Source organism: Maylandia zebra, linkage group LG20 (assembly GCF_041146795.1).
Source record: "Maylandia zebra isolate NMK-2024a linkage group LG20, Mzebra_GT3a, whole genome shotgun sequence".
Classification (NCBI taxonomy): Eukaryota; Metazoa; Chordata; class Actinopteri; order Cichliformes; family Cichlidae; genus Maylandia; species Maylandia zebra.
This window is the reverse complement of record NC_135186.1, coordinates 13,677,689-13,704,270: the sequence shown is the minus strand read 5'-3', so window position 1 is coordinate 13,704,270 and position 26,582 is coordinate 13,677,689. Positions and strand designations below refer to the sequence as shown.

Below are 26,582 nucleotides of genomic sequence, written 5' to 3'. Positions count from 1 at the left end.
AAGAAAAAGCATATGTACAGTTATACAAAGATTTAACCTATTATTCTCAGTCTGTGTATAGATTTAGGCAGTTCTCAAGTCGTCTCTCTCTAACTCTTGCATTAGTGAAAGTAATGATTGTCCAATATTAGTTAGCTCCAAGTCCAACATGATAAGCTCAGTTTTACTAGTGATACTAGAGCAATTCTGCATTTCAATGCAGGATTCAAAAGAGAACTACAAATCAAGCTTTGGTCTCATTTATAATGAGCTAAAGAGACCTTACCTTCACAGACCTGAGCTTGAAGATAAGGTACTGGCAGCCCTCATTTTCTGGCACATTTGCTGCTACAGCAACAGGAAATAACTCTTTCTCTACCTTCTCGCTCTTGGAAAAATACTTTTTTACCCTCAGCTACAAAAGACAATGCACAGTGTTTTTCTTCCTCTCTCTTTTTTATGATGCACCCATAGCAGCTTGTGTTCAGTAGAGCTGCAGCTTGAATGACGTATGCTTGTAAATTGTATGTGGGTGTATAAATAGACATTGAAATACATCTGAATCAAACACTTAGGGGTTAGAAGTCACTCAGATACAGATTTCTTTTAAGCGTGTTACCACTGCAAGCAGCATTCTATTGGACAATCTGGAGTGCCTCAAAAGGACGCGGAAGGGTACCTTTAGCATTACTATGAGACACCTTGGGCCGTGACAAATCGTAGGTATGTTAGGCGTTGGGAAATAAAATGCTCTGTATTTTTGCTGGTGTCAAATGTCAAAACAGGTCAAATTTGACCAGAACACTAGGTAAGGATCAAATCTCTAATTATATTTAATTATATTTAACAGTGTTTTGTGTGCGTGCCCTATGAGCGTCTCCACAAAACAAGCAAAATAAAAATAAAAAAAACCCCCCACTAATAACACTAGATTAGGTTTTCTTGAAACAAAACAACAAAAAAGTCAGACTTTGTAATGTCAGCCTCCATTTTTTCAGTTTTTCTGTTTATATGTAATGTCAAAAACAAAGTATCCAATAGTGAGAAAATAATATTTACCTTTGGCTTTACTCCAAAGAAGGCATTTGTTGAGTTAAACGTTAATATTTATCACCAAAATGCACATAAAAAACAGAGTAGGAAAAGTTGATTGAGTCACTGAGATTTTGTTTATTTTGTTTGAGCACGTGTTTGTATGTGTACATATGTGCGCATGTGTATGCAGTGTGTAAATGTGTATGCATATGTATATATAGCTGAGCAAGATCTTCCCACAAGCACCGTGCACAGAATAAATCTGAACTCCAAACACATTTAATAAAATTCAACGAGCCTGACTTTGGAAAGGCACAAAGATGTGGTGTTTTATCTGACAAACAGCACTTGAATTTTGCTTGTCTTGATGGAACTCGAACAGGAAAAGCAGCTGTGTCATAATTGGTTCTTTATGTACACCAGCTCTTTCTGACCCCTCCTGAGAAAATAGCTGAGGAAAGTCAATGGACTCAAGTGTGCAAGCAGCTTACAGCCCACAAATCAATGAATGACTTTTCAGTGGGAACTGTTTGCGTGTGTGAGTGTGTTACTGCTCGACAGGGTGTGACAACATAAAGTCTCCTCATTATGTTGGACGGCCCATTATTTTCTACTTGTTTAAGGAATCAAATGCTGGGATTGGTGGTGAAAGTACTCAGGCGTGCTGGGAGGTCGCGAGGTCAAACTGATTTAATAGAACCTCAGAGTGTGGATGTGCTAGCTGCTGCACACGCTATGAAGACGGTGTTATTTGGCTGCACAATGACAACCACTTAGCAACTAGAAATGTTGATATCAAGTTCTTAATTGTAATACAGTGAATATTTTCTTGGTTTGTTCTTATTTATATAGAGACAACATCACTATAGTTTCTGTTATATTCCCTTAAAAGAAAGTAAGGAGGACATAGATGGTTAATGTTTACCATGCTTTGGTAGCTGTAGCTCCAGAGGTAGAGCAGGTTATCTACTAATTGTAAGGCTGCTAATTTGACTCCTGGCTGCTCCAGTCTGCATGCTAAATATCCTTGAGTGAGACACTAACCCCAGGTTGTTCTCTGATCCATCCATTGCAGTGAATGTGTGTGAATGTTAGATAGAAGAAACTTAAACATAGAAAAAAGTGAATGTGTGAATGAGACACGTTGTGTAAAGTTCTTTGATTGCTCAGGTAAAGTAGAAATGCACTATATAAGACCCAGCACTTTTACCATTTATCATGCTACTTCCAGGTCCTGATTTTCATGTCATTGGCTGAGATCTTAGTCCTGCAGTGGATGGTAGCCTGTATAGGTTGACTGAAGTTGCACTTCAAGGCCTTTGGCCATTTTGGTTGTCAGAGCACGATGTGTTAATGAGTGTGTGCCTTTAGCCTTTGCTTTGCTTGCCAGTTTTTGTCAAGTTTCTTATGTTTCTCTTTCTGTTTTGTTCATCCTGATTGAACCTGATTCATCTTTTGTTTCTGTGCCTTCGGTTACAGTGAACAGAAAACGCTTTTAAAGGAGAGCTGCCATTTTCTGTTGATATTCTCCTGTTTTTCATTGGTTTATAGGGAGGTTTCTGATGCCTAAGTCAATCAATTAATCAAGGTTTTATTTTAAGTTAGTGTTTGCTGTGTTGCTTTGACTGTCCCTGAAATCTTTCTAGTAATATTACACCCAAACCTATCTGGAAATGCAACAACAACAGCGACTCTCTGTCTAATGTGCGTTTTATATCATTGTAGCACAACCAGTTTTGATGTTTCCATTATTTTTAGTTACGTCATTAATGGATTGGCCTGAACTTTGTTATTTTGGCTGTCAAGTCCCTTCTGCAGTTATCCCAATAGGTTAATAATTATTCTCCAATCCACAATGTGGCTCCAAGAGTTTCTTCAGGCTCCTGGTAGACACGTAATACATTGAACTTTTCTCCTCCAATGCCCTCCTTTCACTTACATGTGTTTTCATTGCATGTCAATATTTTTTGCCTGCTAAGTGGTTGCAGCAGATGGTTTGATTGTGGTGGAAGTCTTTTCCTGTTTAGAGGGATTTCTATGCTCCCAACAAGAGCCGTTCAAAAGGGACTGTCTAATCACTGGCATTCTCTGTTATTGGCACCTTTACACAATTGTTGAACTGTCAGTATAGAAATAAAACTCAACTGAAATTGAATTGAATGAAAGGATATCATAAAGCAATTCTCAAGCACAGGCTTAGTTTTGCTTCAAAGTCTAACAGTGACATCGAGGGGATGTTTAAAAAGGGCATCCAGCAGGCGGTGAGGTTATGTCTCCGATACTGGCACAGCGTCCATTTGGAAACAATTTTAAAATCAGAATTATGTATTTTTAAAAAATGGTCAGCCAAGGATCTTTCATTGTTTGCCAGGAGGTTTTGCCCCCTATTACCTAAGATTCTGTATAAATGTATTTGCATCCTCAAGTTGTGCGTAGCGACCTTACCTTTTTGTCTTGGTCAGATAGAAGATATGGAGTTTTATGCAGGTGCTATTTTTCATTGCCTTTAAAAGTCGCACCTCCAGCCTGGCGCAAAGTAGGTAGCACTTTATAATAAGGCTCATGACTAAGGGTATAAGCCCCCATATTCTTTATGTTGATATTCATGATTGATTTTCTATTATTCAGTTGGGCCTTTTTTTATTTATGCTATACTTAAAAATACTTACAGTCTCATTTCCTGTAAAAATATCCAGACGTTGGGCTAAGTTAAGTCACTCCATAATACAACCTGTATCCTGACACATTTTGTTTCCCATTAAATGACCAGGAAATGATGCTGTACTTACAGTTACAGCATAGTTTAGTAGATGTACAGCAAAGAGAGAGGTGGCAAAGGAAAAGGCTTAAACTGGGTTCTATTGATTGGCTCAGCAGAGACATTGAAAGCATGTGCAGGAAGCTAGAGTGATTAAGGATGCAGAAGGAAATTTGCTAACAAGTGAAGAAAGTGTGTTGAAAAGATGGAAGGAGTGTTTTAAGGAGCACTGACTGAAGAAAATGAGAGCGAGGAGGATGGATGGAGGACAGCGAGCCTTTGTGGATCTAAAGAAAACGTATGATAGGGTGCCAACAAAAAGAACCTATGCAATATTTAATATGACTTACGTACTACTTAAATGTGTTTACTGTATTTGTAAGTACTCATCTTTTGTGTAAAACATGACTTGTCACCCCTTATTCTAGTGACTTTAGGCATGCTTGTAAATTACATGCATACATATGATAATGTTGTAATTTCATATAAAACACATTACAATTCCATTTAATTACTGGGGAATTACGCCCTTAGTCATGGGCTGTACTGTAAAGTTTTTCCAAATTTCCTTCTGTGTTTGGTTGTAATTGAACTTGCCTTCTAAACACTGCTCTGTATTCTTAAGCTACTCAGTCCCACTCTTGAGTGGCTGGAATTAGTTTCAGTTATTATTTTCATTTCCATATTTGGCTCGAGGTTTTTGCTATATAAAATATTCTAACAGTTCTGCGCTTCTTAGCCTCTGTGCTTTGTTCTGCTTCAGCAATTATACAGTGAAATACAAAAGAACGTGTTGTGCCTTCTTTATATTCTCCCCCTTTGGTTGAGTCATGTACGCTCTGCCTCTTTCTCTCCTTTTAGCTATGGAGGAGCTGGATGGAGATGAGGTGAGAGTATCCTCAAGAGGGCGTCTTGCTGAGAGAGACATTGTTCAGGTACGCCTCGAAATTCGGTTAAGTCCTCGGGTTAGTCTTGAGCATGTTTCTGTCAACAACATCAGCGTGGGGTTTATGTCCCCCGGTGGAGGACGGCTTGCATTTATAGCACACACTCAGACCCTCACTGGGGACTGCCTCATACAGAATGCAGTATCCATATGTATTACACAAGTTTACTGTATAACAATGCCGACGTTTCTCATCCATGCCTTTTGCTTATCACTGATCAGTCAGTGCAAAACCTTGACTAAAAACAACATTTGGTAACCTTTAACAGATAGATTACAAAGCTTAAAGGCATTACTGTAATTTTTACTGTTTCTCATCAGCTATGGTACATTTCATCACACAGACTAATGTCATAAGGATCAATTATAAATGTAATTTTGCTAATGAGTGGTTTATATTAATATATATATCAATCATTCTTTTTCACTGTAAAAAAATTTGCAACATTTAAATTATCTTGTAATTCACCATTTATTAACAGTGGTTATTCTAAACTCTCAATTTAAACATTAAAAAGTGACTTAAAGCCATAAAAGGTCCTTTCTTTTCTGTCAATCAAATTTTCATAACAACAACTAATACCTCAGGACACTTTATATTGCAAGTTAAAGATGCTACAATGAGACAAAAAATAGAGGACAGGGAGGCTCAGTGTTCAAATGAAGAAGCACAGGAAAATAGCAAATAAAAATTGGGATAGTTAGTGAGATGAAGAAAGGGTAGAAGGTAGATGTACAGCAAAGAGAGAAGTGGCAAAGGAAAAGGCTTAAACTGGGTTCTATTGATTGGCTCGGCAGAGACATTGAAAGGATGTGCAGGAAGCTAGAGTGATTAAGGATACGGAAGGAAATTTGCTAACAAGTGAAGAAAGTGTGTTGAAAAGATGGAAGGAGTGTTTTAAGGAGCATGACTGAAGAAAATGAGAGCGAGGAGGATGGATGGAGGACATCGAGTAAGTCTTTGTGGATCTAAAGAAGACGTATGATAGGGTGCTGACAAAAGAACGGTGGAAGTCAGGAGTGGCAGAGAAGTGTGTTACAGTGAGCCAGTGGTGAGGTGTGCAGTAAGACTGACACATGGGGTAAACCTAAAGGGTGCAGCAAAAAGAAGGAAGAAATAAAGAAATACATGAACATTTCAATCAATGTCATGTATGAAAATGATGTTAAAATGACGTTCATGAAGTGGTGATATTAATATATGTGTTGATGTGTTAAATAGTCGTAACTTATAAAAGGCATGTGCCTCAGTATTAAATCTGTTTGGATATTTACTTATGTAAAGCAAAAGGATCAAGCGTTCCGGGTGTGTGACTCAGGGTTTTTCAGTTGTTTGTGAGTTCATAGTTTGTGTTCATTTTAAGAAAGGTTTTATATTCTTGCTTTATAGTCTGCTGTTAGCGATCTGATCAATTGTTTCTTTCTACTTGTGATTTTGTTATTCTGTGCTTTAGTCCTTTGCCCAGATTTTGTTGACTATAGCTCCATTTTGTGATCCTGGTCGTGTTCTCGTGTCTGCTGTCTGGTCTCTTTGACCTCTCCCTCTGTAGTTCGCCTTGTCTCAGTGATTTTTAACTTTTTAACTGTTTTAGTTTTTTCTGTTATGTCTGCACATAACAGAAAAATATCATAGAACCCGTGTTAAACTATATCTTTAGACACTTTGTTACTGGCAGGCTGTTGGAAGAATAGCATAGACAGTATAACAGATGGACGTAGCTACAGTGATGCCTCCCGTTATTTTCTGAACTCCTTTGAAACCCTGTAAAGAATTTTTCTGGTCTTAGTTCCAAGAACTAACAAGATACACGTCTGACTTTGGAACCGCTTGCTCACTGAACAACAGCTGTTTTTTTTTCTTATTTGATAAGTCTTAGCGGTGTTAAGGTAGGGTTAACACCGCTAAGACGTTACAAAACAAATGACAAAATGAATTACTAAGAAATGAATTCAAAAGCAAAGTGTTTATAGGGGTCGGGAGAGAAATACTTTTTTTCCTTTTTTTATAGGACCAGAAGTCTTTTTGCAACCACAGCTCTCGCCACCTGGTGGCCTTTTGCTAGAATGCAGGTGTAGGGCACAATGGCTTAGTTTTCTGAACAGGAAGCTGCATCTATATTTTTACTGTCTATGCAAAGAAAAATATTATTAGTTCCCATTTCTGTAGTTGAATCTCTGAGAGATGCCAAAGATAACAGTTTGAGAGACAAGGTCATTTCCTGAAGAGCTATTAGCCAGAAAATTGGCATATCTCAGCATGGTGTACAATGTGTCCTGTAAAAATCTTTTTTAAAACTAGACACGTGGAGGACAAAAAAGATGTGATAGGTCTAAAAATTGTCAACAGTAGATGAATGGTATCTTAAAGTCATGTGCTTGAGAAACAGCAGAGACCTGACACAGGACGTGAGAGATGCATCTGGCCTTTCAGCTGATCCATCTGTTGTTCACTGAAGCCTCATCAGAAATGGGCACAGGGGAAGGGTGGCTGTCAAGAAGCCATTCTTAAGGAATGGAAACAGTGAGAAAAGGCTGAGGTAGGCCAGATTACACAAGAGCTGGACTGAAAATCAGAAGCAACAGGTTTGGCTTAAATCATCTTCAATATGAGGTTAAGAGACAGGTAATCCAATTAGTTTCTACAGCCATCTGTAAAACACGGCTTACCTAAGAGAGACTGTATTGTAGAATAAAGGTGGTCATACCGAATACTAATATTAATAAGATTTTTCGGACACCAAGATTTTTTACTTTATAAATGCATGAACGTTTATATTTATTTATGCAAAAGGTTGCTGAAAAGATCCTCATCTTTCAAAAGACACACTTATAACATTCCCAATTCCAAACTCAACAAGAGAGAGCGGCGCTTTCTGAAACTTATTTAGCTGAGAGTATGGTGAAGAATAAGCGGTGATCCCACTGAAGAATGGTCTGGCAACACTAAACAGTTATTTTAGACAGCCTTTTAGAGATATGAGAACATAAATGGGTAAATACAAGGGCCTCTGATAACAATGTACTGTTGAAGTTCCGGATAACAGTGAAGAAGAGTCAGCAAAGGGTAAGATGATAAATGAGCACTTAAAGAGATATATGTATGGCGTCTAAAAGCCGAGAGGAAAAAAATGCAATCATGTTTAGAAATACTAAATATTACTTCAAAGTTGGTCTTGCTTTTTATTGTTCCATGTGATTTAGCATTAATTTCAACATTGTCACATTTTATGGCAATAAAACACACATCCTAATCTTGTTTGAGCCAGCACAGAGACAATAGCTATTTTGTAAGTTTATAAAGAAGGAAGGAAGAGCTGTATGACTCTAATGGCTCATTCAGTTGATGCTCCTCAGCAGTGCAGTGCATAGATATGTGCATATGTATCACAAGTTAAAATCAATGAACTGTGTCATAAAGGCAAGTGATAATTGAAGTTTCTCCTTCAAGTATATTGTGAGAAAACAAAAAGAAATGTAAGTTGACTCTCCTGAAAATCTCCATTAGGGTCTGACAAACACAGCATCACCCTGAAATTAATACCAGCCATAGGTAGCCAACACCTGTGGTGGATTGTAAAACCCATATAAACTAACAAATCAGGAAGATCGTAATACTTGAGGAAAGGAAACACTATGAACCTATAGAAACAGCACTTAAGTTTATCGTGAGTCTTAATTAAGATGTTCAAGAAGTGGCCCAGCGTGTCTGATTCTGCCTCTTCAAAGTTATATTTTACAAATGTAAAATGTCACAGTAGCTTCCAACTGCTCGGAAACCAAGTAAACAAATTAATCACAGGCTATTATAGAAATAGCAGGGAGTCCATCTCATTTTTCAATTCTGGATTTTTAGCGGTCTGAATCGTGACAGTAAAAAATGTTTCTCGTTAGGCACCGCTTCAAGGGCAGCTGCTTTTATGGAAGCAGGGCTCTGTGTCCCACTTGATTGCAATGGACCGCCACAGGATACTTTCAATTTTTTTTTCATAATCCGTCTTAAATCTGCTTTTTTGCTCTTCGTGGAACATAGGTGAAAGTGCTGCAGTCAAGCCAAGAGCTTCATTTTATGTCTTTCTGTTGAGCACATCCACAAATCTTCACACACTTTACTGCAGCTATTTTTAACTTCTCACCGTAAAGCATTGCACTAATGAAAAACAAAATTGACCCCTCACAAGGTTAATAGCCATATAATTTATGCGCTTGTTCTAAAGCTGTTTTTGTATAGCTTATATTGTCTTTGAGTCTGTTTTACTTGCAGCAGTAATCACATTTGCATGCACACAGTAATCCTTTGATTGCCTTTAACCTTATTACCACAATAATTCAATCAGGATTGTTACACTTAGCAGGAAAAATATTCACTCACTCTACATTTCACGCTTTTTTGTTGTTATTGATTCAATATGTGTACTGCCATCACTGAGCACCCATGTCTATACCTGTGAGCATGAGCGCGCTTGTATTTAAAAGGTTCTTTCATGTAATGATCTACTAGTGGGTGTGGACAGCCAAAGCCCCGTCCTCCTGGGCATGAAGCAGGTATGGAGGAGACAGTTATTTCTCTAGCTTCACATACTGAATAGGGTAGTAGAGTTATCGGCGCAACTTTGTGCTGAACATTGGGGGGGTCAAGATCTCTGTCTAAATAAATAAATAAATCTGGGTAAATTCCTAGATGATTAAACATGCTACTATTTTGCTGGTAATAACTGAAATGAGTAAAGAAAATGAACAGCCTATTAATGCAAGATAATTCATAATTTTATGGGGGGGTGGGGGGGGGGGGGGGTTATATTGGTTGGGTATGATTATTGGGTGGGGGTCATAACCCCCCTGGAAATTAAGCCCCTGAGTAGAGTAGGGCTCCATGGCGCAAACTAGCCTTCATACATGTAGTGTTTTATGTCCACTTAAAAGTCACATTGGCAACATAACCAGGGAAAATCTCAGACAAAAAAAAAAAAGAAAAAAAGAATATTAGGGTACCTTTTGTCGAATCTCCAGCGTTATAGTTTCATTCTGCAACTCGAATATGTTTCTTTCAATTCCATACTCTGTTTGAAACAATCATTTTACCTTCCCTCCATTTAGCTTTATTCTGATCGGGTGGTCCTCGTAAACAAAATGTTTCAACACAAGTTTGTGGAGCTTTGGTGCTCACAGCTATGGCTGTGCACCTGAGATGCTCGCGTACATGATGTACATGATGCTAAATACAGCTTTTTGTGTTAATAAGAAAGAAAGTAAAAAAGTAGCTCTTTGAAAGATATCTTTTTTTCTTCTTCTTTTTTCTTCTTTTCTTTTTTTTTTGTTACCAGCTATTGTAGAAAACTAACTAAAATTTCTATTGAGAGCTCCAGCAGATTTTCCTTCTGTTCGGACTGTAATCAGCTGACCTGAGCTGCTGCTGCCCTCAGCCACTTTTCCAGCTGAGTTAAAGTGGCTGAGGCAGAGTGTAATGTTAGCATGTTGGTTATGTCCAGCTTTCACATACAGTCTATAACAGTTCTCCATGTCAGCACCACAACCACACCCTGATTTGAAAGAAGTCAGTAGGTTGAGCTAATGAGAAGTATCTTGGGGAGTCCTGTTTCTTTTTCAGAACATTTAATGTGTGAAAAAAGTCAAATAAATTGTGGTTGAAGCCATGAAAGCACAAAAAATGGCACAAATTTAAGATAATGAATGTAGAAAAACAGCAAGTGAGCCATATGGCAGTTGGGGAAAAACACAGAAAGAGAGCAAGAGAGATTTCTATGGCCATATTAATCATTGCAACATCCTCTGCATGTATTTTCTACTTTTAAAGTACTTTAAAGTATGCTGCTGAAATCATTATCTAATAAAAGCTGTAACCGATGAGACAGCGTCTGAGAGGATTCACTGTGAAGGGGGCAAAGGTTTCCCTCATGCTCACAGTGGTCCTTAAGTAAGGCTTCGGAGGCATGAACAGCTTTAAAATCCATCACTGATGCAACCAAAGCGCTGTCTTACTTGGTATCATTATTTTCCCCTCCCTTGTCACGCAGCACCTGGTGCCAAATATCACATGACAAATGCACAAAATGCAAGTGGTATGTCTTCAGGAGACAGATGAAGCCAGCTGTGTTTCCATTTTTCATGTCTGAAAAGATCTCTGCAAACATTAAGATGACAGAGAACTTCTGAAAGTTTTGTCTTTTGGACAAGACCTCCAGTGAATGGCTACATTAACCTCCTGATGTGGAATTGGGCAAAAAACATAATACCCAAATCAAGCACTCTTTCTCATTATTTAACAAATGTGGCGTCACCTGTTTGTCAAATGTGAAATTAGAAGCTGGTTTATCAGTTTTTTTGTTAAAAAAGGACATGATCCACATTGTTTGAAATCAGAATGGACAACGAATCTTGAAAACTCTGCAGCTAGCCATGAAAAGCCTACAAATGCAGCTTCCTAGATATGCTAAGAGGTATTCTTTGATACCTTAGCTGCTGTCTCATGCAATAGACTTAGGGAGTTATAAGTACTGTATCTCAGAGCTGCTGTTTCCACATATGCTGCTATATATTATCCTAATGACACCGAGGTCCAGGGCTGATGGTCCATGTCTTTTTATTCCCAGGTAGTGATGTTTTGCCCAGCATGATTGTAATGCTGTAATACCACGTATTGTCCTGCGTGGGAATAATTCTATCCGAGAAGGTTTGATTCTACCTTTTACATGGCATGAAATGGTCAGTTAGAAGATCCACATATTACTTTGTACCCCCAGAGACCCTATACCCATCATCACTGGCCTCCCTGCATCATTGCTAGTGTGGCGGTGATGCAAACATGGCATCCAAGGTCCTGAGCCCACTGTTTCTCCTTGTGAGAGTTGGTCAGATGGAACCTTTTGCACAAATGCCAGGCTTGGGAGCATCCAGCATCCACTTGAGGATTTTGGTACTCCGGAGACACCGTCAGCTTTGAATATCAGTGGCTTTTTATAGCTGCCTTTCAGTGTTATTTGTCTAAGGGAAACTTTCCTTAATGAGCCTTTATCTAACTGAATTCATCCGTACTCTGAGTCACTCGCTAATCTTTTCACGGTTTGATGATTTCTTCAGTTTATGTGAGATATTGGCAGTTTTCATCACTCTCGCAAAACATTGCACTATTCCAGGCTTTTTAATCTTTTGGGAGATCTTCAGAAAAAAAAGATTTTTATGTTGTCTATACTGGTATGCTACTTTTTTATCTGTACTAAATAAACAGGATGTATATAATGATTTCTGCTTTTAGTTCGTTCCATTCAGAGACTACATTGACAGATCTGGCAACCAGGTCCTCAGCATGGCTCGACTAGCGAAGGACGTCCTTGCCGAGATCCCCGACCAGCTGCTGTCTTTCATGAAGAGCCGAGGAATCGAACCGCGACCAGCCCTGTCCTCCTCCCCACTACCGCAGCTGCACAGACACATCTGACCCCCGACACAGTCTCTGCCTTTCTTGGTTCTGCTTCTCCCTCCTTGCTTACCTCGGCTCACGTCCCTCACTCTTGTTTTTCACTTTAAAAACAATAGTGAGAGAAAAATCGACCCGTCACTCACCCTTCTTCCTCTCTCATCACCCGTGGGGATAAACAGGCATATCGTAGCTACACAGCGGGTGTCATCCCTGACCCACCCACTGCTGTAGCTCTAAATCGCCCTCTTATTGCTTTCATTTACTGTTTGCAACTGAACCGTGACCATTCCTCTCCTCTGATACCAGACCGTTCAGAGCCTGGCTTTTTTTGTTTGTTTGTTCTTAATTGTCTGATTCCCCTCTCCAGACACATTTGGAACAAAAGGTTTTGCTGTTGGTCTTTGGCCAGTGTTGCCACTCATCACATTTGGCAGGAGTGCTGAAGCTAAATACATTCAAATCTCTTGATGAGGAATAGACTCCAGCTCGTATCAGGTGCTGTGGGGTTACTTCGACTGATTCTTTGCAGTGACCGATCACAACAATAAAATCTATTTTCACCCAGCCGTTTTATGATCTCTTATTGTTGCTGAGCCAAATCTGAAACTGTAATCGAGAATGCAAACTACTTTAGTATAATCCATTCAGAGAAAATAGAGTCCTTGGGTTTCTCCTTTTTAAGGTAGGAAATAAGTGTTGTTAGAGCTAATATGGGGAATCCACACACATGTGGCCTGTCACAGGCTTAGACACACACTCGCCTCTGTCAGACATGCCACACCCACACTCTCTTTGCCCAGCATGGGCCGAGGCTGGGTGCAGATTCCCCTCCTGCTGTTAGAGAAATGCCAGACTCTCCGGCTGCCCTGCAGAGAGGAGGAAGAGGGAGGAAGGAAGGAAGGAAGGAAGGAAGGAGAAATTGTAGGTGGGAGTAAAGGGAACCGAGGGGAGGAATGGGTAAGAGAATGAGCAGAGAAAGAAAAAAAAAGTGAGGAGAAAAGAGATGCACAAAGAAGCGAGGAAGAACAAAGCATCGGGAGATCTGTTTTGTTTGAAGGGAAAGAACAATGAGGCAGATGTGAGCTGGGTTGGAGACAGCAGCAGAGAAGGCTGTAGCTCAGTGCCATCTTTAGTTGGAGAAGCCTTTGTATGCATATTTACAAGGTGTGGAACAATCTCAATGAGGGATAAACGCACATTCTATGAAAAGCAATATACCTGACTTCCAGTGTAATGTTTGCCCTATGCATGTCCCTTCCTCTCCCCTGCCATGACTTGACATTTTATTCCCCAGAAGACTGGAGCTGTGTGCAAAGTTGGCAAAGCCTGCCACCTAGTGTTCACCCCTTGTATAGCAGGGTATCTTTATTATGCATGACTACTGTACATTTCTATACTAACTCAAACAGTACCCACGCATGAACAGATGCAGCTCATCTTACTATCTTAATTCAAGACAGGCATTCCAACAAACAACAGAGGCCCGTGTAAAGAACTACAAGCATCTTTGTGAAACGTGTCACTCTTCAGAGTTAATGTCAAGTGTGACAATCGTGGTTTATATGGGATGTTTTATTTGCTGTGTGACCATATAGACTTTTTCTAAAATAATCCGTTTCAACGTCATGTTTATTGCATGTCGGGGAAGCAGAAGTGTTGCAGTGTTTAGATAATTGTCATCACTCAAAGTGATTGTCCAAAATAATCTGTACTGTACATTTTCATTTGCAGATTTTGGAACTAACTTGTATGCCTTGTGTCCTGCAGAAACATGTGAAATTACATGTATTTTTGATATTTTGGCAGGGTCATGAAAAACAGAAATGCAAAGACTCTGCGAGATGCCAGTGGTATTAGAACGTTTTCTGAACTTATTTAAAGCCCTGCTGTGATTTTTGTCTATCCCCTACTGTTGTCCTATGGCTGTATGAACTTAAAGGCAACCTATTATGCTTATTTCTAACTTCATATTTTTATTCAAGTACTCTACTAAAGTTGCTTTGCATGAGTCACAGCTCAAACATAATCCTTATTTATCTTATACTGGGGCTTGGTGCAGCGCATCAGTTCGTAACCTGTCTAAACCAAGCTGTTTTATGCATTTCCGCTGATTGGCTACCCAACATAAAAATCTGACTTAAACAGCAGATTGGTGGAGCTTTGTGCTTGCTGACTGCGCTGTGGCTCTCGGTTGACCGTATCAGTGATATCTGCTCTGTGAGACATCATACAGAGCCATGGTTAGAAAAAACAAACTGAAAAGAGAGTTTTCAAAGCAGCTTGAACCCTGAGTTTTAGCTTGCAGGGATAACTGACACCTACCCTGAGCTCATTAGCTGAACCTTTGGTCATGTGAGTATAAGGAAAAGCATAATAGGTGCCCTTTAAAAAAACAAAACAAGATGGTTAAAGTTTTATTGTATATAAATGTTCTTTTTGCTTACAGTAAAGCTTCAAGAAACTTTTACATCTGTATTTCAAACAGCTAAATTGTATGTTGACATTTTTTAGAATGTCCATATAAGGGGAATGTAGATGTTTGACCTAGAAACCCTTAACTGTTCTGACAAATATCTTGTCGTGTTTCAATATGAAGTTTGACTATGTCTGTGTTTACGCATATCACCTGAAGGTGATGATCTGCAGTACAATATATCCAAACATAAAGCAACACACTCTTGCTGGTTGTATGTTGTATGTAGTAATTCATTCAGCAGCACTATAGAGATCACTCAGAATGAGTTCCAGCTTTAAATTGTTGGTTCATTAAAAAGATTAAAGAGCTTTAATACATAATGGGGGTGCATTTGCTTCATTACCGATTTGGATTCATTGCCCTATATTTGTTTTCATCTTGTTGTGAAAATAAATACAGTACTTAACAGAGCTCCTCAGTGAATCGCCACCTTATCACAGTGGAGGGTTTGGGTGGCTCAGTGATCCCATGTTTGGCTATGTTGTTTCACAGGGCAAATTACGTTCACTGTGTATTTGACCAGCTTTGCTAACATGTATCTATGTGTTACATAAGTAATTTAATTAATATTACAAATTTAGGTTTAGTTTTGGGTGCCCAGAGCAAGTACTGACTATTACCACTCATTTGTGGTAAGAATAATTTAGAAACCCAGTGGATGACTTGGGAATCCAGTGGTTTTAAGATACAGATAACAGATGTCCAATTCAAGGCTTCCAGTTTTATCGAACAGTTTCTTTGAAAAAACAGATGATTTTTAAAAAGCTAAATTATTGTCAGAAAAACAGCATTCTTGCAGACACAGTTAAACTGATTTGTCAGTAGAACTGGGTCTACAAAGCAGAAAGCGTCTGGTGCCAAAGCCCCTTTCCTTTGAGAATATACAAATATCTGTTTTGAGAGATTATGGTAAATTTGTCTAAAGTGGAAATGAGAGAATAACAGAAGAAAAAAACCTTACTGTTCAAATTACTCTCAAGTATCCACAGTGCCAACACTATTCAGTTGTAATTTTGATGTAAACCTAAAAGTCTTTAAGTGTTTATTCTGAGTAATTGAACTTTCAGTATTGAAGCTTCGAGGAGTCTCTCCACAGCAGGTCTGACAACATTATTTCCATCATAGTTCTTCAGGTCTTCATTAAAAAACATTTAAAAAAGGTAGATAAATATTTTCCTCTGATATCCTGATTTTGAAACAGTTACTGTGTTTGTTTCATAAAAGACTTGGTCTGGCAAATCTGTTGGATCCTTTCAGTTTAATTTACCAGACAAACAGGTCTGTGGACGATAGTGATGGGTCGTTCGCGAACGAAATGGCTCTTAGAGCCGGCTCTTTGACGTGAACGACGCGAGCCGGCTCCTTATCGCGAGCCATCACGTGGGTTTTTTTTTTCTTTCTCTCAGCCTCTCTCTCGCACTTTTTTTCCGCTTCACTCTGCACGCGAGCCTTGTGCTTTACGCTGGGCAGAGGGGGGAGGGGCGGTAGTTACACTCAGTAGCACAGGAACAGAGCCAGAGAGAGAGAAAGAGAGGCAAGGACAACAACATTAGAAAGGTATAGTAATCATCCACAACTATTTTCGGTTGCAGATGATAAAGGATTGAGAAAGTTTATTCATGCAGGTCCATATGACAGAGAATATGCATGTTCTTTTAGTTTTCATATTATAATTTATATTTAATTGTGTTGTGGTTTGCAGTGTTTTGTGTTCTTTTCACTTTAAATTTGTGAAAGGAAAAAGCTGAAAATTTAAATAGTTAAAAGTTGAAATGTGAATAGTTGATTTTTGTATTATATGATTTATTTATTACATTTTATGTGGAGTGAATAAATAAAAGTATATTTACGGTGGCCCCTAGAGACAAAGCACATACAAACTTCAAATCACGTACGAACTCTGAAGCATGTACAAACTCCAAAACACGTAAAAACTCCAAAACACGTAAAAACACGTACAAACTCCGAAGCACGTAAAAACTCAGAAGCATATAAAAACTCAGAAGCACATACAAACTCAAAACACGTACAAAAGACAACAGAAGTGCTCCAGGATGCTGGGCGCAGTGTTGAGCCTTTGTTATCTTGTGGCTACACAAGCCAGCAAGTACCAACGACCGGATTTGGTGTGTGGTAATAACAGGTAAATGAACTTTTTTTAAAATTATTTGAATATATATATGAGTGCCTGTGTATAAATACACAAATACACACATGCTTTCAATTGTGTAATTTAAGTGATCTAGTAGCTCTGCTTTGGAAGTTCAGTTAATGCTAGAAATGTGTTTTGGAGTTTGTACGTGTTTTGTCTCTAGGGGCCACCGCATATATTTATATATAAACATATATAAATAAAACCACTTGTTTTTACGTTAGTAATTCCTTTTGTGCATAATTTTATATTATTGTTAATAATAAATTAATTAAAGCAACAAAACAACCTGAAGAGCCGGTTCGGAGCCGAAAGAGCCGGCTCTTTTTAGTGAGCCGAACCGAAAGAGCCGGATCTCTAAAAAGAGCCGGAAATCCCATCACTAGTGGACGATGCAATCAAAATCAGATTACATCATATTTGCCAAACCTAGACTTCCTGAAAGCTACGCAAAGACACCATTTATCATCATCATCATCATCATTTATTTATTTATATAGCACTTTAAAAACACACCTGGTAGACCAAAGTGCTGTACAATACTAATATGCACATAGTAATAAAACCAGACATAGCAATAAAGTTAAAAAACAATAAAAAAAAATCAGTTACCCACAGAGTTAAAAGCCAGGGAATAAAAATAGGTTTTTAATAAAGACTTAAAAACTGGCACTGATGTAGCCTGTCTAATATGGAGAGGAAGGTTATTCCAAAGCATTGGCGTGGCAACAAAGAACGCTCGGTCTCCTCTAAGTTTCAGCCGTGACTTTGGGACCGAAAGCAGCAACTGCTCAGCTGACCGAAGGGAACGAGTGGGGACGTGGGGCTTCAACAAGTCAGACAAATAGACAGGTGCCAGACCATTTAGAGATTTAAAAGCCAATAAAAGGACTTTAAAACGGATCCTGAATTCAATTGGAAGCCAGTGTAAAGAGGCCAAAATCGGAGTGATGTGATCAAATTTTCTTCTGCCAGTTAAAAATCGTGCCGCAGCATTTTGCACTAATTGCAAGCGTGACAAAGTGCCCTGCCCAACCCCTGTTAAAAGAGAATTACAATAATCTAAACGTGAGGTAATAAAGGCATGAATAACACTTTCCAAGTCACGCTTGGAAAGAAAGGGCTTAACCTTTGATAAACGTCTGAGGTGATAAAATGCTGATTTTACCACCCCGTTTACATGGTCATCAAAGGTGAGTGCAGAATCAATTTTAACTCCGAGATTTGTGATCGAACTCTTTAGTTGGGAAGTCAAAGCTGCAAGATCAACATCCAGAGTATGAGAAGAACGATTTGGGCCAAATAAAATTGCTTCTGTCTTCCGATCATTAAAATTTAAAAAGTTTTTTGCCATCCATGCTTTGACATCAGTAAGGCAGTCAAGCAGAGGTCCAGTTGGAAGACTATCAGCATGACTAAAAGGTAAGTAGAGCTGGCAGTCATCTGCGTATAGATGGAATGGCACTTCATGCTTTCAGAAAATCGCGCCAAGAGGCAAGAGGTACAATGAAAACAATAACGGCCCAAGAATAGATCCCTGTGGCACACCCCAAAGCAGAGGGGCCACAGAGGATGAGGCCGACCCCAACTTAACACAAAAGGTCCTATTTAAAAGATAGGACTTTAACCACAAAAGTGCCGAACCAGAAATTCCCACACAGTGCTGTAAGCGGGAGATCAGCAAATCGTGGTCCACAGTGTCAAATGCAGCTGTCATGTCCAACAAGACCAGCACTGCATATTTACCACGGTCTGTCGCTATCAGGATGTCATTCATAACTTTTACGAGGGCTGTCTCCGTGCTGTGGAATGGCTTAAAGCCGGATTGAAAGATTTCTGACAATTTAGATTCATTCAAGTAGTCCATCAACTGAGTATAAACAACCCTTTCCAGAATCTTACTAAGAAAGGGAAGCTTAGAGATGGGTCTAAAATTTGATATGACTGAACTGTCTAAGCCTGGTTTCTTTAAAGGATGTATGACTGCATGCTTAAATTCCCTAGGTACTTGATCAGACAAAAGACTAGTATTAATAATGTTCAGAATATGTGGTCCGATGACAGGAAATACCTTTTTAAGAAAACGGGGAGGAACAACGTCATTTGGAGAGCCACACGGTTTAGCATTCAACACAAGTTTCTCTAAATCAGATAAAACAATTGGTAGAAAAGCAGAGAACAGACTTGAGCAAGAACCATGCATGGCTGGGTCAGCAATAGGTAGAGTCGGAGGTCTCAAACTAGCAACCTTTTCCACAAAATAATTAAGAAACTTATTGCACATAACTGCAGAAGAGTGCAAAAGAACATAGCCTTCTGGATTAAGTACAGAATTTATAGTGTTATATAGAACACGAGGGTTATGCGAGCTGGTAGCAATAAGTTGAGAAAAATAGGAGTGCTTGGCAGCCTTTACTGCTCTCTGATAGACTTTCCAGCTAGTCTTAAGAGCTTCCATAGAGATGCACAGCCTATCTTTTTTCCACCGTCTTTCACATCTTCTACATTCTTTTCTAGCGGCTCTGGTTAGCCAAGGACTAGCCTTTGGCTTGCATTGTCTGAATATAAAAGGAGCGACAGCGTCGAGGATTTATGGACTTTAATTCAGCTTTCTATCAAATCATCTCTGAAACTCTTGCCATTGCAATCACCCTGTTTGTTCTCTCCATATCAACCCTGGAAGCTCTCACAAACAGTGTGTGCATCAATACTGAAATAAAGATACTTTTCATCTTAACTCTTTAGTTACCCTTTATGACTGATTTAAAGTTTAGGTAGGTAATACACATTTAAAACAAAACAGACTTTTTGGTATAACTATTCTACATTTGCAAACTGAAAATGGCTACTTGAAATAACTTTAAAAAAAAACTTTGTATTGTATGTCCCCCTCTGGAAATCGACTATGATGCTTTGTACTCTATACAATTTTTAGTTTACAGACTTTGAAATTTAAACCTATTATTATATTATATTATTATAGATAAAGCTACCCAGCAGCATATATAAGTAATTAAAATAATCTCAAGATGCAACATTAACAATGAATACATATTAATAAATCAGTTAATACAATCCAGCAATATAATGTATTTGAGTACCTGCAGTTTAGGTACATATTTTAGTTCCAGTTTGAAAGAATCATACAGTGTTTGATCCCAGGTTACCCAGATGCACCATTCTTTGAACTATGACAACAGTGGACCCGTTGGTGCCAGATATGCTGTGACGGCCAATTGAACACAATCACCCAAAGAGACAGAGGAGTAACTCTGACTGGATGTAAAGGTGTTTCTAAAAGAGGTGTTTTGAAGCAGGCCAGAGTCAAGGAAAGTAAGAGTTCATTCAGACAGACTGAAAACAGGTCAGGAAATTACCTCTGAGCAAAGTGTAATGTTACTGCAGATAAACTGCTTTTCATGTAGCAGTCACCCAAACATCTTTTCATTTTCAGTAATCCAAAGCACCTCAGTGTGCTACACTTCTGGACAACAAGCAGATCCTGATGTCATTACAACGCTCTTCTTTCCCCCCCCTCCTTTCTAAACATAATATTTTATGAGTATGTGGAAAGAAACAAGGAACAACATCTGGCAAAAACGTGTGTTTTTAAAGGGACTTGAACAAACCTGGTTTTGTGGGACTTTGGGTAATAGGTCAGAGAGGCTTAGCTCAGGGAAACTTTGGGTAAATATAAATGAAGCTTTCAAGCCCTGAGAGAAAAAAAAGCAAGCAACTGGAGGCACACGTGAAATTTTCAGGAAGCTGCTTTAGGGCTACCGGGGTTGGGCAGACTACGGTCAGAATGTGCATAACACTTTTCAAGAAAATTGCTTTAATTACTGGTTAAAGACAAAAGCAGTAGAGTTTTTGAGTTTGATCCAGAGTGGTTTGCTTAAATGTTAACTATAGGACCAAGGTAGGGTACAGCTCAGCAAGACTTTAAGAATACTTATGAGATTCTACGATGTCTGCGCCCAATTCAAAGTGTCAGAATCCATCATATAAGCTGCAAATTAAAGCAGAGTAAATAATCAAAGAGAGAAGAAATAAATCGTGTCAGGTTTTAAAAGACTCCATAAAAGCACCAGTAGTATTACCTATAACAACAATGCAGCCTTTCTGTTTTTCCACTTACCTCACCACCAAGCTGCTTTATAAAACAGCTTTTTTGTTGTTGCCATGCTGTCATAGCCGAGAGGTGCTGCAGATGAAGGTAAAAACCAAAGAGAAATAAAGAGCAAGCTGGCAAAATCTCATGCTGCGTAAATGCACGTAATGTGTCTCTTGAGGGGATGACTCAAATACCTTTAAAGAAACACTTTGAAATTTAATCAGATGATAATTTGAACACTACTCTCATACGAAGTCAGTTAGCATAGTTTGTAAACCTATGCTAACCTATGCTGGACCAGTGTTTATGCTAACTGGGTTGAACCGTATTGGCAAGAAGAGCTAGCTCTCCTCCTATAAGCACTTCAAAATTTATTAAATAGATAAATAGTGATAACTAATAGACTTTTGTTATTTAATCCATACAAAAATTGGGAAAATCTTTAGGACATAACTATATCTAACTGAGAGATCTCCAGTCAGATATCGTTTTCCACCCAACTTTTACGTTGACCTTTTGGTTGTGCTTTATTTCTGATGAGTCAAAGAGATATGTCAATGCTTCACTACAGTTTCTCCTTTGTGAAGAAACAATCTTTGAATGTGGATTTTGTTACTTAGCCAGACTAGCTGTTTGTTGTTTACGCTAATCTAAGCCAACCAGTTGTACCTACCGTAATTGTACTTACCAAGTATGCATTTTGTGTATTATATAAAATGTAAACTCATCTGTAATTTAAAGGTCTATATTTTAATGATCTGCATGAACTTTTTCACACTAAGGAAAAAGGATCCAGCTTAGCCTGGGGCTTCTGAGGCAACCTGCTATAATGTGAACTGCTATTTTGGATCAAATTATCCACTAAATCCCTGGTATATTTTGTATATTATGTTAACAGCATACTTGGAAGACACTGCTTGCTACATATTGCATTTATTCTCATTACAGTCAGTTCTGTTAAATCCAATCAAAATTGATGATCTCAGTGCAAGATGTCCAAAAGTACCTGACAATACTTCTCTTCCTCATCATATAATCTTTGCATCTTTTCCCATCACTGGATTCTGTGAATAGGCTGAGACATAATTTAAAGCTATTAAATCATGATTTGGCCACTACATACTGAAGCTAACCAATTTTTAGATCAGAAGAGACTGACGAAGAAGAGGGATACATAATACCCCTGTTTTGGACTTTGAATAAAGGCAATGCTTTGTTCTCTGTGTCTGTAAACGGTTTGGATTAGGACTACAGATGCAAGACTTGGAGGCATAATATTCTCAGCGGAGCATGGCAATAGCCATGAGAGCAGCGTTAAACACTGCAGCCTCTGTCCTGGAAAAACAGTATCTGGGAGCTGAGGAGTCTTGGAAAACAATGTTGCAGATGACTTTATTTAGTACCTTTTAGAGTATAGCACATCCCACAAGCAAAATGTCAGACCTTTAAGGTAAAGCCCCAAAGATTTTCATTGTCGGCCAGATTTGTGACACCATTTATGCTCAGTGTTAACCTTTCAGATCCACTTTAAATGCATCTGAAAAATAACCAGTTGACGTCTTCCTCCATGGTATCAAGTCCAAGCTCTTTCTTTTATGAAAATACGACCTGTACCATTTCTTAAAGATTGATGATCATTGCACATTTCACTGAAGAGGCCGTAAAGTTCTACTATGACAACAATGAATCTAATATTTGCTTGTGCTTCCATCCATCCATCCATTCTTTACTGCTTATCCTTTTCAGGGTCGCGGGGGGCTGGGGCCTATCCCAGCTGTCTTAGGGCGAGAGGCAGGGTACACTCTGGACAGGTCGTCAGTCTGTCGCAGGGCCAACACGTAGACAACCATTTGCACTCGCATTCAACACTCACATTCACAGCTTTGGGCAATTTAGAGTTTCCAATTAACTTATCCCCACTAAGTGCATGTCTTTGGACTGTAGGAGAAAGCCGGAGTACCCCGGGAGAACCAACGCAAACACGGGGAGAACATGCAAACTTCACACAGAAAGACCCCGGCCTGATGGTGGAATTGAACTATGGACTTGTACTTATTTTCTTAAAATAACAGATTCAACCACTGTCAGCAGTGGCGGTTCGTCAACAGAGGGTGCTAGGGCCGTAAAAATATTACCAGGAACAAAATCTAAAACAACATACATTAAATACATACGTACAGTTTCCTCATATAACATGTGTTGTTGCCTGCAGGCGCTGACCAAATTCCATTTGGGAGTTTTTCAGTCACATTTGGCTACCTGCCTTGTTTAAGAATTTGATTGGACAGTTTGGTGTCATACACATACATGTCTTGAAGAGTACTCTATTTGAACACAGAGAGGTTCTCATATGCTGCTTTAAGAGCATATGAGACTCAGGTGACCCACAAGTATCTACACAGTGTAAATATTTGTGTTTTTAAAGTTATAAAATATAGATATTAAAGTTTTAGTGTTTTTTTCCTGATCTGTAAGATGCTTTACATTATTTGACCCATCGGCCCCAATCACTTGTTTTTTTTATTCGGTGTATGTGTCTTTAGGCTTCAGCAGTTAAAGAGTTAAAAAAATTAATTTGTGTACAAATAAAGCACAAAGGTCAATTCTTGTGTGTCTATGTGTGCATTAAAACATTAAAATATCTCAGCTGCTACCAGAAACTATGACAGCAGTGTTGCTGTCGTTGACTAAATATTGGTTTTCCTTCTTCCACTCCTGATGATGACGATGGTGACTCTCTGTTATCTACAGGTTTGTGCAATCCCATTTATTCCTATCCTTTACACCGCCACAAAATGTTCTTGTGTCTTTTTTTCTGGTCTTCTTCAAAAGGGGAATAATCAAACTACTGCTCATAAAACAGGAAAGTAAACTGCTGTTTTAAAGTTAGAATGCAGTACCATTAATGGAAAAGCCTAAATCATACTTGTCTATTGAATCAAATAAAAAATGAAAGCAATATTATAAGCACTTGATCTACTCTGTCACTATACTGTATAAAACATCAGGAAATTCAACAGAATGGAGACATAAATCTCACAGCAGGCATTTTGCATAACGCGATGCCATGAATGTGCTTGGGTCTGGTATACCGTCTTTCTTCCACATTAACAGCATGTATTTATTAAACACCCACTCACATAGCCAGATAACGGCTTTCCATTAGCTCCTGAAATGGGATACTTGATTTCAAAAATAAGGCTTATATGACTATAAGACTATAATATGACTAAACTGTTTGTGCAACAGCCTGTTAGAGGCTTCAGGAAACAAACTGTTAGTAAAATGAGCTCTAATGAGTGAAAAAAATAAGAGCTAACTGAGGGTATACGTATATACGGCCAATGTTTCACATAATTCCCTCCTGTAAACAAATGTGTGTAGGCAAACGTAGGCAGATAAAAGATTGACCCGTGACGTCTGTTGACGACAGAATTGGTTGACGACCTTGAAAGGTGGGTTATGCACTCTGTCCCGATCATGTTTTGATTGGTTAAACAAATAACAAAGGAAGAAGAGCAAACATCAGCAGGATGTATGGACCCTGGGGGATTTAGGTCAGACTGTCTTTCTTTTTTCGTGATCTTAGAATGAAAGTACAGAAGCTAATATGATGACATAAATGTTTTAAAAAATGTAAATTATATGACAAAGCTATAATGTCACAGTCTTCTTTAATAATCTATACAAAGTAAATTTTTCGATGTCATCATGTCACATGCCAAGACTCCTACTACACTGTGCATAGGATTACACATACTGTATATGTATCCTGCTGTTTGAAAATGGAAACATTAACAAGGTCACTTAATGTTTAAAAAGTCTCATTTTAATGTCCCTAGGGCACCTTCCTCTATGGATACATTGTAAGAGGACACATTAAGAAGAACTGGACATGGCTTTCAAAGAAGGCTCTGACATCAGCCAAAACTAAATTAGTATTGCCACTCACATTTGTTTTGGGCACAGTGCTCTGGTGGGATTTTATATTCCATCTGGACTACAAATCCTCCAGGAAGAGACAGGATGTGTCTGTGGTAAGTAGCAAGAAATAAATGGTTGGCTAACTCTGACATTCCTTACCTCCAGTCTTGACACTTGTCAGCCAACATGTGTTGTATGTTTGCAATAAACTAAATGGTCTAGTGAATAGGCCCTAACTGACAGCTATGCGTACAATTAACTATCTTTAACCTTGTGAGGACTAAGTCATCCATGGTGATGACTTTAACCCTAATCCTTTGCTATCAGAATATTAAATTTTTAAATGTCAGATCTTAGCAGGAATCTGGAAGCTAAGAAATAATCATTCTACCTGTAGCTGACATAGATTAAAAATTGTCTACTTTAAAAACAAAAAGGTTCTGCTTGACTTTCACAAAAAAATAAGGTTAAGGTTAATGTTTGAAAGTAGAGTTAGGGTCAATTCCAACCACAGTGTGTTAAAAAAAAATCAGCATACAAAGCAGTTTGTTTGCCAAGTATCTGTATGGCTTTGAGTGAGAGTCAGTACGAGGCATAAGGCAAAGCAGTTAATCCATCAAATAGGATGAGACTTGCCAGGTTAACTAAAAGCCAACTAAGCTGTCTAAAAAGTGCATTAGAGTCGAGAAGGGTGTTTGTACCAGTGTGACTGTTTGTGTTGGTGGTAGCAGCATGACTGGATGGGAGTTGGAAGAGCTGAGGTTCTTTGCAGTTTTATTAAAGCCCCATTGCACAATTCTCAGAAGGCATCTTTGTTCCCAAATACACTTTTTAAAAAACAAATATGAGTTTTTTAGTATTGTTAGTATCTCAAGAGAGCGTCTAATAATAGAAGTGAGTGCGTCTATACTTGTATTACTCACATTGCGGGGACATGATTATATGCTTATATTGAGGGACCCACGCACGCTCAAAAGTATGTAAATCTGGTTAAGGTTTATGTAAGGTTCAGGCTAGACAAAGTTTAGAGTAAAGGCTAAGTTTACAAGAGTAGTAGTTTTTCAGTGTGTGTGTGTTTGTGAAGGGTCAGCTGCTCCTGAAAACTGTTCTTGGAAGTGTATTCCCAACATTTCCAAAAACAAAACAGGTCACAGTTGAATTAATTGTGTGTGTGTGTGCGTGCGTGCGTGCGTGTGTGTGTGTGTGTGTGAAGGGAAATAAACCTGTTCAGATCACACAGTGGACTGTTTACATGGCAGGATTAAACTCTCCAGGGGTCTGCTGGTCAGCTGGTGGTGCTAAATCCAGTTACAGCATGAGCACCCAACCCATGATAACACTTTAGAAAGGGTACAAACACTGTATCTAACATATGCATTTAGCAATCATATCAAAGATCCAACTGATACCCACCTAAGACCAAAGTCTCAAACTGTTTACATTTACATGTGAGTACTTGTGATTTTTATTTTGTGTTCTTCCATATGCAAGAAACTTGTCATACAAAGGAAGTATTTATCTATCTCCCGGCCAGTGGTTCTTCGGTGAGAATGCCAGCTCTTTTGAGGGTATTGCCTGTGATCAAAGAAGCACACATTTTACCCATTTCAGTTTTGGCAGATTGCTAGCGTTACCAGAGGAAATAAATCAATTTGATTAATTAAGTCCATCTGGGGCTTACATAATATGCATATGTGTAGGTGTTTGTGAGTTTGAATGGAGCAGCCGAAACCAATTAGTATGTGGGGCAAAGAAAAGAACCT

At 38.7% G+C, this 26,582-nt stretch overlaps 1 protein-coding gene across 3 annotated transcripts in view; it reads left to right on the top strand.

Annotated features, from left to right (window-relative positions):
• The window catches only part of cpne9 (copine family member IX), a 108,408-nt gene extending 93,459 nt beyond the window's left edge, over positions 1-14,949 (top strand). For all 3 annotated transcript variants that reach the window (XM_014410837.3, XM_014410836.3, XM_076878424.1), the window contains 2 exons: positions 4,634-4,707; positions 11,989-14,949. In XM_014410837.3, coding sequence (XP_014266323.3) covers positions 4,634-4,707; positions 11,989-12,171 — 257 coding nt within the window. In that variant the 3' untranslated portion in view covers positions 12,172-14,949. The remainder of the gene's footprint in view (positions 1-4,633; positions 4,708-11,988) is intronic.
• Positions 14,950-26,582: the final 11,633 nt, after the last annotated feature.